The sequence below is a fragment of the Gallinula chloropus genome, assembly GCF_964237585.1.
Source record: "Gallinula chloropus genome assembly, chromosome: 3".
Taxonomy (NCBI): Eukaryota; Metazoa; Chordata; class Aves; order Gruiformes; family Rallidae; genus Gallinula; species Gallinula chloropus.
In genome coordinates, this window is record NC_140087.1 from 42,014,620 (window position 1) to 42,030,061 (window position 15,442).

Here is a 15,442-nt window from a genome sequence, read left to right on the forward strand (position 1 = left end):
AAAACTGGGCATGGATTCTATAGGCAGTGTTAAAATTTTAATGACCAATTGATATTAGAACCAAGCGACAGCTTCAAACAGCAGAAGTGGGTCTCTCAATGTTGACAAGGTGTTGTGTTTCATTAACCGAATATGCAGTATTCAGTAAGACCTATTTTTGTTTTCTGCCTGGTAGTTCCCAGGTAAAGATCCAAGGTTGCCCTGCTGGTTTTGTTGCATGTTGATTTAGTGAATTAACAGGAACCAGATTCACTTGCAAACAGTTAAGAGAGGGAACTGACTGGGTGCAGGGCATGGATGACACTAGCAGCATTGTCCGGACAATCTCTATTTGCAAGTAGAGGTTTATAGTATAACATCTTTCTTTTCTTTCTGGTATTCTCTAAGAATGATTCTGCCAGTCATGGTAAAGGTAGTGGGCACATAGGCAGTCTTACCTGTAGTCATAGTAACTTAAATAGCTTATAGTTGTGAAAACTGATAGTCAGCTGTTTACCAAACTATAGATAAGGTAGCAGAAAGCAGTCGACTTGAGAAATTATGGTTGCCTAATACCTTATTTTTAGTAGCAACAAAATAGAGAATATAAAGGATATATAGTAGAAGGTGTGAAGAGAGTATAATAAGATTAGGAGGGATAGAAAGGACCGGAGTATTACAGGATGATATATTAAAAATATGAGAATGAAAAGCTAGTTTGAATTCCGCACATCAAAACTATTGAAAAGGTCCCTCTACTTGGCTTCTCTCAGAATACCTTGTTTACTTAATTGGTTTCAATGACTAATACCTGAAAATGGTCACTTGAAAGCGCTGGAATGCATTATGAAATAAAATTTCTTTTAACCATACTAAGTCGTGGATTTCAAATGAAATATTGTGTTAAATGGGGATTTTGAGTGATAGATAAGGTTGGAGAAAAATAATCTTTTTTTTAGTAGCAAAAAGAAAAGTGGGACTGTAGGAAATAACTGCATTACAGGAGTGGCATTGAAGAGCTTAATGCTAGGTGGAGATTTCCTGGGTATGTTGCCAACTGAAAGGTCTGTCTAAGCTTCCCTCAGGCTTGCTGTAAATACTGGGTTTTTTTAAGCTATGTGAATTTTAAGAAGTAGAAAGGGGAGAAGCTGAGGCAAGAACTTGAGCCTTTTATTTAAAATTACACTTTAAATGAAATCCTTGCAATTTAAATGAATACTTTCAGCTTAGTCCTGAAGGTAGCATGGGGGGTGTAGTTCTGGACCTGCCTGTGTTTGGTAGAGCAAGCGTGCACCCCAGGAGATGGGTTTGTCTAAATGTGCTCTTTTCTATTATTTCTTGACCAATTACAGCCTATCTGTCCATAGCTCTTCCCTGCTGTCTTCCCCTCCGCCCCCCGCCCCCCCACCCCCAAAAAAAAAAAACCCAAAGAAACAAAACCAACCAAACACAAACAAAAAAAAATGCCAAAACAACATGACAGAACATTTCAACCCAAGCTCAGAATAAAAGAGAAAGGGGCAGAGAAGGCAGCTCTTTTCCTAATCTGTGCAGACCTGGACTGCATCCCTAACCTGAGCTTCCACATTTATCACTTTCTTACCTTTTGCCTTCAGTAGCTCAAAGCAAGTGTTAGTGGCATGGGGGAGAGTTTTGGGATGGAGTAGTGGAAAAGGAATGGCAAGGGGAAAAGGATTGGGAGCACTTGGGTAGTATTTTACTGGGAATTTTGCTTCCTTTTGAAGCCTAAATTCTCTGCCTTTCCTGACTAAGAGCAATGTGTGTGATAACAGTAGTGTCTCTGCTAAGAGGTGGTGTTGGCTCTGTTTTAGAGGAACATGGCCTTGGGACTTAAAGGGCTGGCTCAGCAAGTCCCGTTCCCTTGCAGTTTTTGGCAACTGTGTGACAGATTTTGGTTTTTAAAAGTGTGCAGAACATCTTATCTGCATACTGTTACACCATAAAATACTTGCAGTGTGCTGTAAGATTAGTAGAAAAAGACTCCAGCTGTTAACTATGATAATGCAGAAAACAAGGAAGATTAATGGCATTGCTATTTCAGGAGCCATTAGGTTGGACATGAGTGTCAGTTGGATCTTGTGAATTTTTTGAGGAGTAAACAGTGAATTTTTTGAGGGTCAAAAGGGGGATGAGAGAAAAGGGGCAATATCTTGAAATCTGATATGATTCTTTCCTCCTACGCTAGTAGGTCCAGATCTAGAACCGAGTTTAATCACAGGCATGCCTGTGAGATAGATCAGTCAAGGCATCTAGGAAAATATTTCATCAGTATGAGCACCAGTCCTGTAGGCATGCATCCTGTTTCTAGATATGGCTAACTTCTCTTTTTATAACTTCTCTCAACATTTGTTTAGCCTAGCAAAAAGGATAAGCACTTCTGATTTTATCTAAATAAAAGACCTTACAGGATCCTGACTATTCTGTTTATCTCCTTAAGTTTAAACTCCTCTTGTTGAACAAATACATGCAGTTCTAGTTATCCAGTGTTTCATGTGAGGTCTTATACTTCTTACAATTCTTCTGATACCTCCTTGTTTCTATTAAAAAAAGCTTTTTTTTTTTAGTGCTCTTTAGATTTGCAGGAGCGCCCATAGCTGCTATTTTGGTTTTCCTTCTGTTAGCCAGAATAGCCAGGCTTTTCTTCTTCTTTCACCTCTGCTTTATAGCTGTGGAGTTTCTGATTGATCCCTTCCAAGTGCATGTTTTCTGGTATGATGGTCTGTTTTTTCTCAGAGTGGGCAATATCATCTGGTTGTGCTATCAGGTCTTGAAATGCACCGGTCATGGTTCTTCTTTATCCTGATCATTTGTATCCCAAGATTTTTTCATCATGCAACTATCATACAGAATTCTGTGCTTAATCTTTATTATGTCTGTATGAGTAAATGACTTAAAAGGTGCTCCCATCTGCTACCTTATCACTTTCTAAGAAACTATCAGGACGAAACAGGATTAGCATGAGGTGAACTGTTTGTAGTGTAACTGTGCCGTGATTTTGCTGTTTTTTCTGTGCCTTGATATCCTTAATCATGGTCCTTAATTAATTTTCTTCAAACATCTACTCTAAGATAGCATTTATGTTAAATTGTCTGTACTTGAATGAATATATTTCTGTTGGTTTGACTACAGATTTTATAGCGTCATAACATTACGGATTCACAAAAATGTTTAATAGTAGATTTACACTCTTGAAATTAGTCATGCTCTGAGTGGAGTGGTTGACAACTTGAGGTCTGTTCCAACCTAAATTGTTTCATAAATCTGTGAGCTGGTTCCTTCAGTGGGCTAGGGTGAGTAATACTTGGATTTCCAAGTTCTTTTTAGTTACATTAGACAGCTGAAGTGTGTAAGGTTTTTTTCATCTGTATGGTTAAATAGCACTAATTTTGTTGCAGGTGCTGTTATTCTAATTTTAGCACTTGCTCTAGTGTCAGTGGTGTCTTTTGAGGATATGTGCACTATCACATCCACCAATTTCAATACCACTTTACCACATAGCATTCATATCTTTTCATTTTTCTATGACTACAGGAATTTATTTTTTTTTGCTTATGTGTTAAATCTATTCATTTATATTTCCTGGAATTCTTGAAAGTAACATGCAATAACACCTTTTTGTTCCCTGACTGTGAATGGTTCTGGGTGTGTGCTATCGCCTCTATTCAGGCAGTGGCCAGTGCATGGCATGCTACCCTCTGCCAGTATGGTGCTGAGAAATTTCCTTTTCTCATGACTCCATGGCAGAAAGTCAGAGTCAGAAAGGAAAGTGTGCTAGACTCAAAATTTAATTGAAAATGGTGTAGCTGGTAGGAAAAACATGCAGCCTTAAAAGTGCTTATTTTTGGCTGTAGTACATTCAAGGTTTGGGTAACAGTCCAGGTTGATGTTTTATGTTAACTTGCACAAACTAGTCCTCTTGCATCCAACTTCGTCTCCTTTGATTAGATTTTTGATCATTCAGAAATAGTCATGGGTTTTGCTTATGTGAAAATAAATGATGTGGACATAGGATTTTCCTATGCTTATGTGTTCCTAATCTAATGCGGGTTTTTTGGTAGATTTGAATTTATTTTTGGATGGGCTTTTTACTTTGAATTATTTGAGCCTATGTTTGCCAGAAGGGAAGCAGTAATTTAAGTATGAACTTTACTCTTTGTGAAAAATAAAAAGTCAGAAAAACGAAACCAGAAAGTGCTAAACGGGCTCTTACCCACCATAGCATTATTCCAAGTGTATTGGAATCCAAAAAGACAATTGAAGGGATTTGAAATCAGAAACAAGTGGGAGTGAGTAAGCAGAGTAAGTATGAGATTGTAGAAGTGAGTTCTCTCTGGTTAGCAGCCAGCCAGGGGAGGGCTGTGGAAGTGGCAGAAGGATGCTACAGTAAATGTTGCTAGGCTACTGCGAGGGAAGCACTTACAGAGCACTACTCAGCTATGCCGAGTATTTTTACTACCCAGCTGCTAAGTAATGTGTGTATTGCTGTTTTCCTGGCTACCGTCCGGAAAGGGAAGTTGGAACTGCTAAGAAACGTTGTCCCTTTGTAGGATGAAACTTGACCACGTGCCAGTTATTACCTTTTGCAAGACCGACTGTTTTTGGTTTCGGTCACATTGACTGACAAGGAATGTCAGGAATTCTGCTGAACATGTTTGAAATGGAATAGCAAACAATAGGTCTTTGATTCAAGTATAAAAGTATAAAAACTCTTGCATGAATTTAACTTGTTGTGGAGGTGCTGGCTGGTGAGCTCTTGGCTTGTCCGTAACCGTTTTGCCCTTCATTATTTCTTCTCTGTATTAAGCAGCTTACTGAAAATGGAATGTGGGTTCTCTTTCATCTGGATTTGATGTCATTTTTAAAATACTTGTAAGAGTGTAATTAATCTCTTCCAGTAAAAAATTATTTCAAATGCAAGGTCATCCATTTTACCTTCCCTTACAGAGGAAATTCTTAATCTGCTTTTTTATTCTGTGTGCTGTGTTTTGCAGTACATGCGGTTGGAAGACATGTGTTTGATTCTCCTTATTTGTAATTTAACCTTTGTTATACAGATCACTTTAACAGTTACTACCACAGACAGTGACAGAGGAACTGAATAGGGACTTAAAATTATGGTCTGGTGTTAATGATTCCGTTGTACCTGTTCTGTTAGAGCTCACAAGGACAAAGACAGGAACCTAGTGTTGGGGTTTAATGTGGCCAGCAGCAGCACAGCTGTTCTCCCCAACAGTGGGATAGGAGAGAGAATCAAAAAATAATAATTAAAAAAAGGTTAAAAAACCTTTGTGGGTTGAGATAAAGACAGTTTTATAGGACAGAAAAGGAGGAAAATAATAATAAAAGAATATACAAAAAAAGTTATGCACAGCACATTTGCTCACAACCCAGAACCAATGCTCAGCTGGTTCCTGAGCTGCCCTACCTCCCAGCCTACTGCCCCAGCTATATGCTGAGAATAGTGTCATACTGTATGGCCAGTCTGGGTCAGTTCCCCTGGCTGTGTCCCCTTCCAGCTTCCACAAAAAAGATAATTTACTCTTTAACATCGTAAAGGTGGAGTGGATGTAACATAACATGGGCTTGATCAGAGTCCAGTGTCCTGTTGCCAGTTGCAGACTCCCAAGCCAAGCTAACTCTTCTGGTATAGTGTCCCAACTGCTGATTTGTGCCAACTGCTGATTTCTTGAACTTAAACCCACTTTTTTGCTCTTTATGGAATTGTCTTCTGTGTATTTGTTTAGGTGCTTTTTAGATCTTTGTAAAATAATAGCATTCACACACTGTGCCAAGAATTCCAGAGTTCACCTACATGTGTGTTGTGTGAATGGCAGCCCCATGTTTGATTCTTATCTACTAACTTTGGAACTATGGACAATTGTTACTGCCAGTTTTCGTCATTCCATAGGTGTTACAGATTCTATTCTCAGCTGTTTCTTTTCCTAGGGGAAGACTCCTTGTCTATTAACCATTCCTTGTAGCTGCGGACGTGCTGATTTGAGTGCCATGGTTGTAGGCTCTGTGCCTCTTTCCATTCTGTTATACACTAACGCTTGAATAAGAACGAGGATTGGAATGCAGTATTAGGGACAGATTTTATACAGTGATGCAATGTGTCTGTTTTGTTTTCTAGGTCTTAAATAAGAACTCTTAGCATTTGGTTTTGGGTTACTACTACTGCTATTTTTTATTACTTTAGAATCTCATTCCTAGGTGTGAATACCTCTTTCACAGCCTGTCATCATCTGCAGGAAGTTAAGATTTGGGGCTTTCTCTAACTGACGTGCTTTGCTCTACCTCACTGCAGTGGGTTTCTTAATATCTAGCTAATATTTTGCTAGTTTAATATCTACTTATATAGTTGCATAAGGAACTGTAGGTATTTCATGCTCTTATAGCTCAGAATTATAAAAAATCATTGTAATGTTTTATAAAAGTTGCAACAGTGTTTTCACAACACTTAAGGTTGTACAAGTTATGTGTGGAAATTAATAACAGGACTGAATATTTTGCCTTGATTCCCATTGCATTAATTTATAAACTCAATCTTTTGCAGTTTTGTTGCTAGAGAAGATGGAAAATGATGACATTTGTAATAAAACTCTGAAGATTACAGACTTTGGTCTGGCTAGAGAGTGGCACAGAACAACCAAAATGAGCGCCGCAGGGACTTACGCGTGGATGGCTCCAGAAGTTATCAAGTCCTCCATGTTTTCTAAAGGAAGTGATATTTGGAGGTAAGAAGTTTCTCTGCTGAAGACCATGTTTGGTAGAACTGTCGAGGTTTTTTGAATGAATTTCTATTGGGATTATTAAAAATGGTTTCTTAGGCTGTTGTCTCAGTATATGGCAAGTGTAGCTGTTCTAAGAAACATTTATTTCCCAGCATATCTAGTTCATTTGATCTACCTTTAGTTATTAATGACTTACAAATTGGGGGTAGGAGAGAGAACGTAACTGAAAAACGCAGAAAGGCCCCAACACCAAAGCCCCAGAAAAACCCCAAACAAAACCTGCAAAAAAAATTTTTTGTTGTTTTTAAAGAAAGCAAGATCTCATTAAGAGAAGCCTTTAAAAAATCTCTTGTTTAAGATACCCAAGTATTTTATTTGGAGTTTTATTATAAACTACCATATGATCTTGATACATTAACATGATTGATGTTATATTGGCATGTTTGCTTAATATCAGGTGTCTGGAAAGTCTCATTCTATGTAAAGAAATGGCAACAGCTACTACTTACCTTATGTATCTGATAAATAAAAATAAGCTGCAAACCCATAACTTTGCTAAATATTAACCTAAATCAGCACTGTGTTTTAGGAATCTAGAATGTCATCATGTGTAAAAGTGAACCTCAGGTCTAATCTTTTACATTTATTGGGATTTTGCTTCCAGTGGCTGGAGTGAGGAGAGTATGTTCAGCACAAAGTTGTTCTAACTTGCTCTCTAATTTTAAAGGTGGGGAACTCCCTGTTAACTTTGTGAATTTTCTGTTAAAGACATTGTTGTGGATCATATAAATAATATGGCTTCCAACGCTGATGCTATTTTTGAGTGGTGTTGTGTGGGATATGCTTATTGTAGAAAGGTAATTTAAACTCCAGTTTTAATTTAGTTCTGTTTTGTGAATGGGGAGAAGCAGTGATTGCACAATAGACATTAAAGCTGCTGTGCCTCACCCTGAAAAGTGTACATTTCCTTTCTTTTTGCAATGTTTCCTCTCTGAAGGATCCAAGGCAGCTTTTTGGGGAAGGAGGGGAGGACTTTACTCTGTTCTCTTGTGCCTTCATATGCATGTTCTATGTTGTATAATTCTTAAATAGGGTCCTATTTTGCTTAGATGCCTGATATTCTACAGCATGAAGTCATACTTTTGGTATTCTTGGAATGATTCTATATCTGCACGATTGTTTTGTGACACTAATTTGTCTTGTCTGGAACTGATTTTCAGCTTTTTGAGTTGATGCCCGGTTGAGAAACATCTTTTGGCTTCATTCTTTTTTCCATTCTTTCTTCATTTTTTATTTTTTCTTTTTTTTTTTTTTTTTTCTTTTGCGGGTTGGAGATTTGGTGTAGGAGTTTCCCTAATCAGCTGTATCCCATGCTTAATTACAGGTCCTGTCCAGTCTTGTTGCTGTGATTTTAGGTATCTGAGGGGGTATGCTTTGGTGCAATTATTTTATATTCTGCTGCAACATTAGTTTACATTTTTGGAACCTACAGTATTTCTCTTCTCCGCCTTCTCTCCTGCACGCCTCTCTTGTAAAAATGTAAGTATTTAGCTCGATGATGGACGTCTAACAGGAGAGGTTTTTAAATAGAAAGGCTGTGTTGTACAGTATAGTTTAGATCTTCTTGGCTTCTAAAGATTTTCTGCTTACTGCACCTTGATCTATTCTATTGCTTATCTCTACTCTTTCTTTAAAAGAAAATAAAGAATACCCAGGTTATGGGAGGGCTTTTGTTTGTTTTAAAATGCATTCAGGTTACAAGTTTAAGTATGGATGTCTCTGACAAGAATATAGAATATTTCAGGGAAGTTTTAAACTTCAGACACAGGTACTAGGTGTGGAGTCTCCAAAAGAAGTCTGCAGACCTCTATTGGGGAAAAAAACAAAAACAAGAACCAAAATACAAAAAAAGCCAACAGTTGTGACTGCTTAAGTATACTCAAGCTTCCAGCTGATCTTCCACAGTCAGGCAGTGCTTGGAAATGTTGTGGGGGTATTTTCATGCAGAGCCATCCAGGCTGCACGCTCTCAGGTGTGCTAGAGAGCAGAACTGATGCATTCCTGGCCCTGCATATATATTCCTTTGCTTCCCAAACTAGAGTTATGATGACTGCATTTATTATTCTTTGGCATATGCTTCCAAAGTCCTAAGAATTCAATTTTTTCAGCCCTACCCTTCCATTGATCGTGATGTGCTTCTTAGTGGTGTGTCCTTGGTTTTGTGTATGGAGCCTGAAGGTACATATATGCCCACAGATTTCCAAGTGCTGATGGCATGTTTCAGCCGTGGCCTTTACAGGCATGTGTGCCTCCAGCTTTTGGCAAAGTGAGGGAGCATTTACCATACAGCAGGATTAGCAGCTGCTTTTGCCTGGCACATTCATATAATTCTGAGATAATTCATGTACATTAGTAATACCTGCTACAGAAGATGGATTGTAAAATAAAGGAGCTTGAGAACTTTGCCTTCATTTTGATCAGCTTTTAAAACTTGTAAGAACAGCAAATTGTTGCTGGTATGAGATACAGTAAGGCTTAAACCACACTTGATGGCAGGAGAATAATTTTAAATGATGAAAATACTTAAAAGTTCATGTTTTTGAAAGATGTATTGGTTTCCATGTTTTAAAAATGTATACTTAAAACATATTATGCCTGTATTTTTTAGACTTTTGTTGAATATGAGAAAGGGCATGGCTTTTGCTCTTTTAAAGTAAGCTATTTCTCAGCAGCTCTGACTATATATAGGGCAACTGTATGTGGTCTGGTGAAATTTAACACACAAAGTGGTTACCTCTGTAGATGAGAGACTTAATAAGCAGTTGTTGTCCTAGATAGCCATAGATTAGAACCTCCCAAGAACTCCAGTGTGGCTGGGCTAGAATGTCTTTAGGGTTTGTCCTCATATTTTCACATCACTGAATCTTGGTACTTGATATTAAGACAGCTCTCATTAAAAGACACATTTTCATGCTAGTAAGGTGTTGATGTGTTTAAAATTTTACAACCACCACCTTGGCACTGTTGAGAACTACTTTCGATTAAAGGCTTGAATTGTAACTACAATTAAAGCTAATAGTGTGAGAGCTTTCTATAAAAGATTCTTTCTAGTTAAATTTATGTTTCTGCTTAACTTCAAAGTTTGTGCTAAAATATGCATAGAATACCTGAAAAAGGGAACTCCTTGAGTTAAGAACAGTTTACGCTTGCTGAGAAGGCGTGACCTTTTTTTAGCCTTCTCTATGCATACAGATGAAACGTAGTTCAGAAGGATTTCTTGATCATACATAAAATGCATATGTACCACAGGAACGGTTGTACTCATTGCTGTCAGAAGTACAGCTGATTTAAAACAAAATTGGAATTCACTACTTCATCCTTCTTTGAGTATATAAGCAAGTGCAGAAATTAGAATAGAAAAAATGTGAGGAAATTCTTAAGAAGCCCAAGGCTTTTCTTTAATTCTGTTTTTTCAAGAATAGACCATATTCCTCAGGTTTTTAATTAACTGTTAATACTGTAAATTCATTAGTTTTCTAAGATTTTATGATAAGCAAAGCTTCTTAGATAAACAGAATGTAGATAAACAAAACACTGATGATATTCATGCTGATATTGCATAATTTGCTGTTTTATTTACTTAAGCGATGTCGTAAGGTCTTGTATAATACCAAATGAGTTTCTCTCATTAAGAAGAGTGATAGAAAAAACCTTACTAGTGTGTCATCTTCTCCCTGTCACATCTGCTGTAAGTTGAGTTGGTATTTCTAGTAGTAAGGGGTACATAGCCCTTACCTCCCCAGTGCTATTTGCATTTCTTCTCAGGTAGAAGAGTTCAATCCTGTCCTGCAGAACGTGCAGGTACATCTTTACATACCTGGAGAGAAACAGCAAGAGCAATATTTTGTATTCCATTTTTTCCCTTTGCCTTTTACGATTCAAAAGCAGCAATAAGTTGTCCTTTTGTGTCCTTGTTCTACAGATAGGGGTTCCCTAGCAGGAAGTGTAGGGGGTATGAGGAATCAAACCCAGTCAGAATGTCGACTTCAGGCTTGTGTTCTAAAAGGAGTAATTTCTGTTTCCACAAAAATGACCATGAAAGCTATCTGTTTCAGTGGTGGTGGAATAGGACCTCTAGAGCAACAACAGTGACTGTACTGTCCCAGCCCTTTGTAGGAGCTGGGATCATTTGAACAAGACAAGTGTTGAGCATACAGACTCAAAGCAGGTGCAAGCAATGCCCAGCTCCCCTTCCAGAGTGGAGAGCATAGCAGAAATTCTTGCAGTTAATGTGGCTGTAAGAGGAATTCCTATGATTCTTGATTTCTATACCTGATGCTGAGGAAAAAAAAAATAAATGTGCCATAACCTTTCACTGGAGACAATGTTGTATTACTTGTTTTTTGTCTTTTGGTGGGTTGTTTTGGGTTTTTTTTTCCTAGTGTGGAGAAGTTGATTGTGTGTATGTAGTCATTTCTCAAACTTGTTGCATCTTCTTTTGGGAGTGAAAAGTTCACAGGCCTTTACATAACACAGAAGGGATTAGAAATGCAAACCTCCAAAGCAAGCTGAGGCTTTTATGGTGGGTTTTATTACTAATATTAAAAAAAAAAAATAGCACATGCATCTAGGTAATTTTCTGTGAAATGTTTGGAAAAGTGAATGGCCTTGAATGTTCTACTGAGGTTTTCTTTTTGTTTGGTTTGATTGTCTCTTGTTGGGGAAAAGATTGCTTGTTTTCCTATCGTTCAGACTTCTGATTGTATAATTTACATGAAACTAGCATTTTTATAGAAGTGACTTCAGGCTGCATTTTGAATAGGAATCGAAACCAGTCTGAGTCGCATCCAGTTTGGTTAATCCTTATTAGTGGAAAGGTGCAAGATGACTAAAGTAGAACCAGCTCTTAAAGACATTCAACTTTGACGTGGGAAATCCTCATGGTTTGACAGATACATGTTTGTTCTTGAGAAAACAATGGATGTATATCCAGAAAATAACTCTTGAAAAAATTACCTTTTGTAGTTATGGAGTGTTGCTGTGGGAACTGCTTACAGGAGAAGTTCCTTACCGTGGCATTGATGGCCTTGCTGTGGCTTATGGAGTTGCTGTCAATAAGCTTACTTTGCCCATTCCATCCACCTGCCCTGAACCATTTGCAAAGCTAATGAAAGGTATCTATGTTGTTTCTTCCTATGTATTTAAATAGTTATGCTTTGGGAGTATGTATCCTTGCTTGTAATAGTCATGGGGTTCCAAAATAAACATTTGATAATGTGCTATGTACGAAGTATTTTGGCTTTCTTTTCACAGCAGACAGGTGTTAAAGCCAGTAGAATGTGTTTCTGAGGTACTACCATGTGGCACATAAGTTCCTCTCTAGCAATGGAGCACGTTTTTTCTCATTTTACAGATCTTTTACATTCAAATTACATTAATTTTCACAGACTACAGAATATAGTACAGATCAGTACAAAATCAAGATTAAAATCCCAGGAGGAAGAATGACAAATGCTGTTTTTCCTTACTGTTTCTTCCCAAGTGTTAAAAAATGTTTTGTAAATACTTTAGAGAGAAAACAAATCCTCATTAATGGCTATTTCCTTGTGTTTAATGAATTTCCTTCTCCTTTATGTGTATTCCTTCTGTGCAGTACTGCTAGTTTTGCTATTTCAGATCCTAAAGATAGATATGGGGAAAAATATTGTCTATTTATGCAAACCCAGTCTTCTGAGTACAGGTCAGTAGATGTCCCTTCTTTAAATGGGAGAGGAACTAGGGAAGCCTTGCAGATAAAGGAAATGCATTAGAACTTGAAATGCAGTAACAAGTAACTTGAAATTTATGTAGTTCTTCAAAAAGTTCTCTGTATTACTAAAAACTGATGGGATTTTGATAAATTCTAGAATGCTGGGAGCAGGACCCTCATATCCGACCATCGTTTGCCTTAATTCTTGAACAGCTTACTGCCATTGAAGGGGCAGTTATGACTGAAATGCCTCAAGAGTCTTTCCATTCCATGCAAGATGACTGGAAATTGGAAATTCAGCAGATATTCAATGAATTGAGGACCAAGGAAAAAGTAAGTTGATTTTTCCAATTGTGTGGCAGTGAAGGAGGGGGGTGTGTGTGCACATGTGTGTTTGTGTGATACGGCAGGTTTGAACTTTTGAATCATAGCTTACCAGTATGATCCTGGAAACCTGAGAGAGCAGTGGAGGAGATACACTTGAGAGAATAAACTACTCCAAAGAGCGGATTTGCTCTCTCACTAAAACATTTTTAATAAAGTTGCTTATTGTTGTTGGTGGATGTACTGTTCTTAAATTTCATTTGTGTGTTTCTGGACAGTATTTTAAGATAACCCTGTAAATGTCTTGCAGCAAACTTTAGAAAAAAGGTGTGAACACTGGGTTTCTCCAACTTCAGACAATGTTCCTTTTCGCCTTTCTTCCTTAACAAAACAAGCAAACTGTTCTTTATGCTGAAACTGTAGCTATAGATATTTCAGTTGAAGCAAAATGTTAAGTTTGACAGGAAGTGTAAGTTATTGTAGTAAGTGAGGGTTCTCGTATGAATGGCTCATTCAAGAAGTACAGGCAGTTGAATGCAAAACACATCCACACCTGTTTCCCCAAAGATAAACAGGTTATAGATCTGTGAATGTGGGACATAGGCTCTTTTTAAAATATATTCTTTTTTTCCTTGGATATTTGAATGTATCACTTAACAAACAAGCTAGACTGTATTTACTCCTTAGCTAATCTTTATAACCTCTGCAAATTTTCAGCTGCTGCTGAACATGCTCCTCAGTTGTGGAAATGAAAAGCTTTTCATACTCTTGTATGACTATCACATGGCTTCTTTTCCAAAAATTGAGTAGTGCTTTTATGTCTCTTCTTCCTGAACAAACTGATAATGTTGTTCCCTTTCAGTATTACAGTTTTGGAAATCTTCTTGCCAGATACTAAGAAGATGGATTAGATTAAACCTGTATTAACAAATCAGCAAATCCAGTTTCTCTTGTTTATTATCCAGATTCCTGTCACTAATCTTGTTTCCATTTTGTCATGTCATATGATACATTGGTGCTAAATGAGTGCTCACTTGTTAGTTCTCTTAATTTCTTCAACTAGCTTTTAATCGCTCTGAGGTTTGTTTTCCATTTGTTGCCTTCACAACTTGATGAAGATAACAGTTGGAGTAGGCCAGGTGTTCTCGAGTCCCTGCTAGAAGTGCTTCTAGCAGAAAGAGGTTCCTCCTTTGCAGGTCTTTTTTTGTAGTATAATTATGGCCGTTTGTTGACATTTTTCATGAAGTGGTAATAGATGGAGAGGAACTAGTTGGGGGTTGTAACTTAGATGATCTTTGAGGACCCTTCCAACCCAAAGCATTCTATGATTCTGTGATAAGAGAACTGAGGTGCAATGACTTGTAAAGAAATCTTTGTAAAAGACTTAGTCACTTCACTGTCACTATCAGTAGGCTTTGCCCCTTACTTCTCACCAAGTACCAAATGGCTGTTTCTGGACTCTTGGCTAGTGTGATATCAGCATATGTGGTATAAGAACTTATTGATTACCTCTTAAGATTGCAATGTCATCAATAATAGTCTTATCTACTTCTATGTGCTGTCTCCTCCACCCTCTGCTGTACCCTCTTCCATTTCAGTTCATGGAACTGGGTAAGTATGGTCTCTGCCTTGCCTGCAGTGGGCATAGAGGTTGCTAGAGCAGGGCTGTGTGCCTCTGTAGCTGTCAGATCTCTTCCTTTCCAGAAGGGTTGTAGTCTCTCTACAGAGAGACTTATCTTTCTACTTGCCATAGGGTCACCAGCCACCATGTGTACTTGCCACAACCTGCTGTAGGGTGTAACTGTCTTTTCTCTCCCTCCAGCAACTGCTCATCCAACAGTTTTCCCCCTTTTTACTATGGGAGCAATTGTAAAAGGCATTTCCATTAAGGTTTTTGTTTTTTTTATTTTAATTTTGTGGACACATTATTCCAGTATGTTGTTTCCCATTGAAGAAAAATCTGACTGAATCAAGTTTAGGATTACGTAAGTTGGTGCAAAGCTTTGGGAAGAGAGTCATACTTCCAGTCTGCAAGTGAGTTAAGCTTAACTGCTGAGTGGAAAAGACAAAATGAAATTTACTACGTATCTGCCAAAGTAAATGCACCTCCAAAGGCATGTGCCCTAATTAGGTAAACCTGTTTAGGAACAAAAGCATGTAACTTTGACAAGCCATGATGTTCTATACTTGGGCTTGTTTAATTGCCACACTATCAATGTTACCGCAGATATGAGCGGGAAAGTAATGTTTGTGAAATATATAATAATAATAATAATAAAACTATTTTTTAAAAAAGACTAAAAAAGTAGCCCTGCATGGAGTCTCATGCCCTGTAGAAGAGGAACTGGAGGCATTTCCTCAAGCGCTTGCTGTAAATGAGCAGTGGTGACCGCCCACTGCAGGAGAAGATCACAATCTTCTTTTGACAAACCTTCTTGAGCAACTTAAATATAGAATTCTTTCCTAGCTTCCATACAATGGGTGGTTTAATTGTAGAGTGGTGCAAAAACATTGCATAACTAATTGTAGTAAGTCTGGTTTTAATTAGTTTATTTAAAAAAGAGTAAATACTTAATCTCTTGATGAGGAAACACTTTTTCTAGACTGTCTACCTTTTCAGTACAAGCCCTCAATT

At 37.7% G+C, this 15,442-nt stretch overlaps 1 protein-coding gene across 1 annotated transcript in view; it reads left to right on the forward strand.

Annotated features, from left to right (window-relative positions):
- MAP3K21 (mitogen-activated protein kinase kinase kinase 21) overlaps positions 1 to 15,442 on the forward strand; it is a gene marked incomplete at both ends in the record, with an annotated part of 40,231 nt that overhangs the window by 11,963 nt on the left and 12,826 nt on the right. Inside the window, 3 exons of the mRNA XM_084261428.1 lie at positions 6,557 to 6,737; positions 11,760 to 11,908; positions 12,641 to 12,816. Of these exons, the coding sequence (XP_084117554.1) occupies positions 6,557 to 6,737; positions 11,760 to 11,908; positions 12,641 to 12,816 (506 nt within the window). The remainder of the gene's footprint in view (positions 1 to 6,556; positions 6,738 to 11,759; positions 11,909 to 12,640; positions 12,817 to 15,442) is intronic.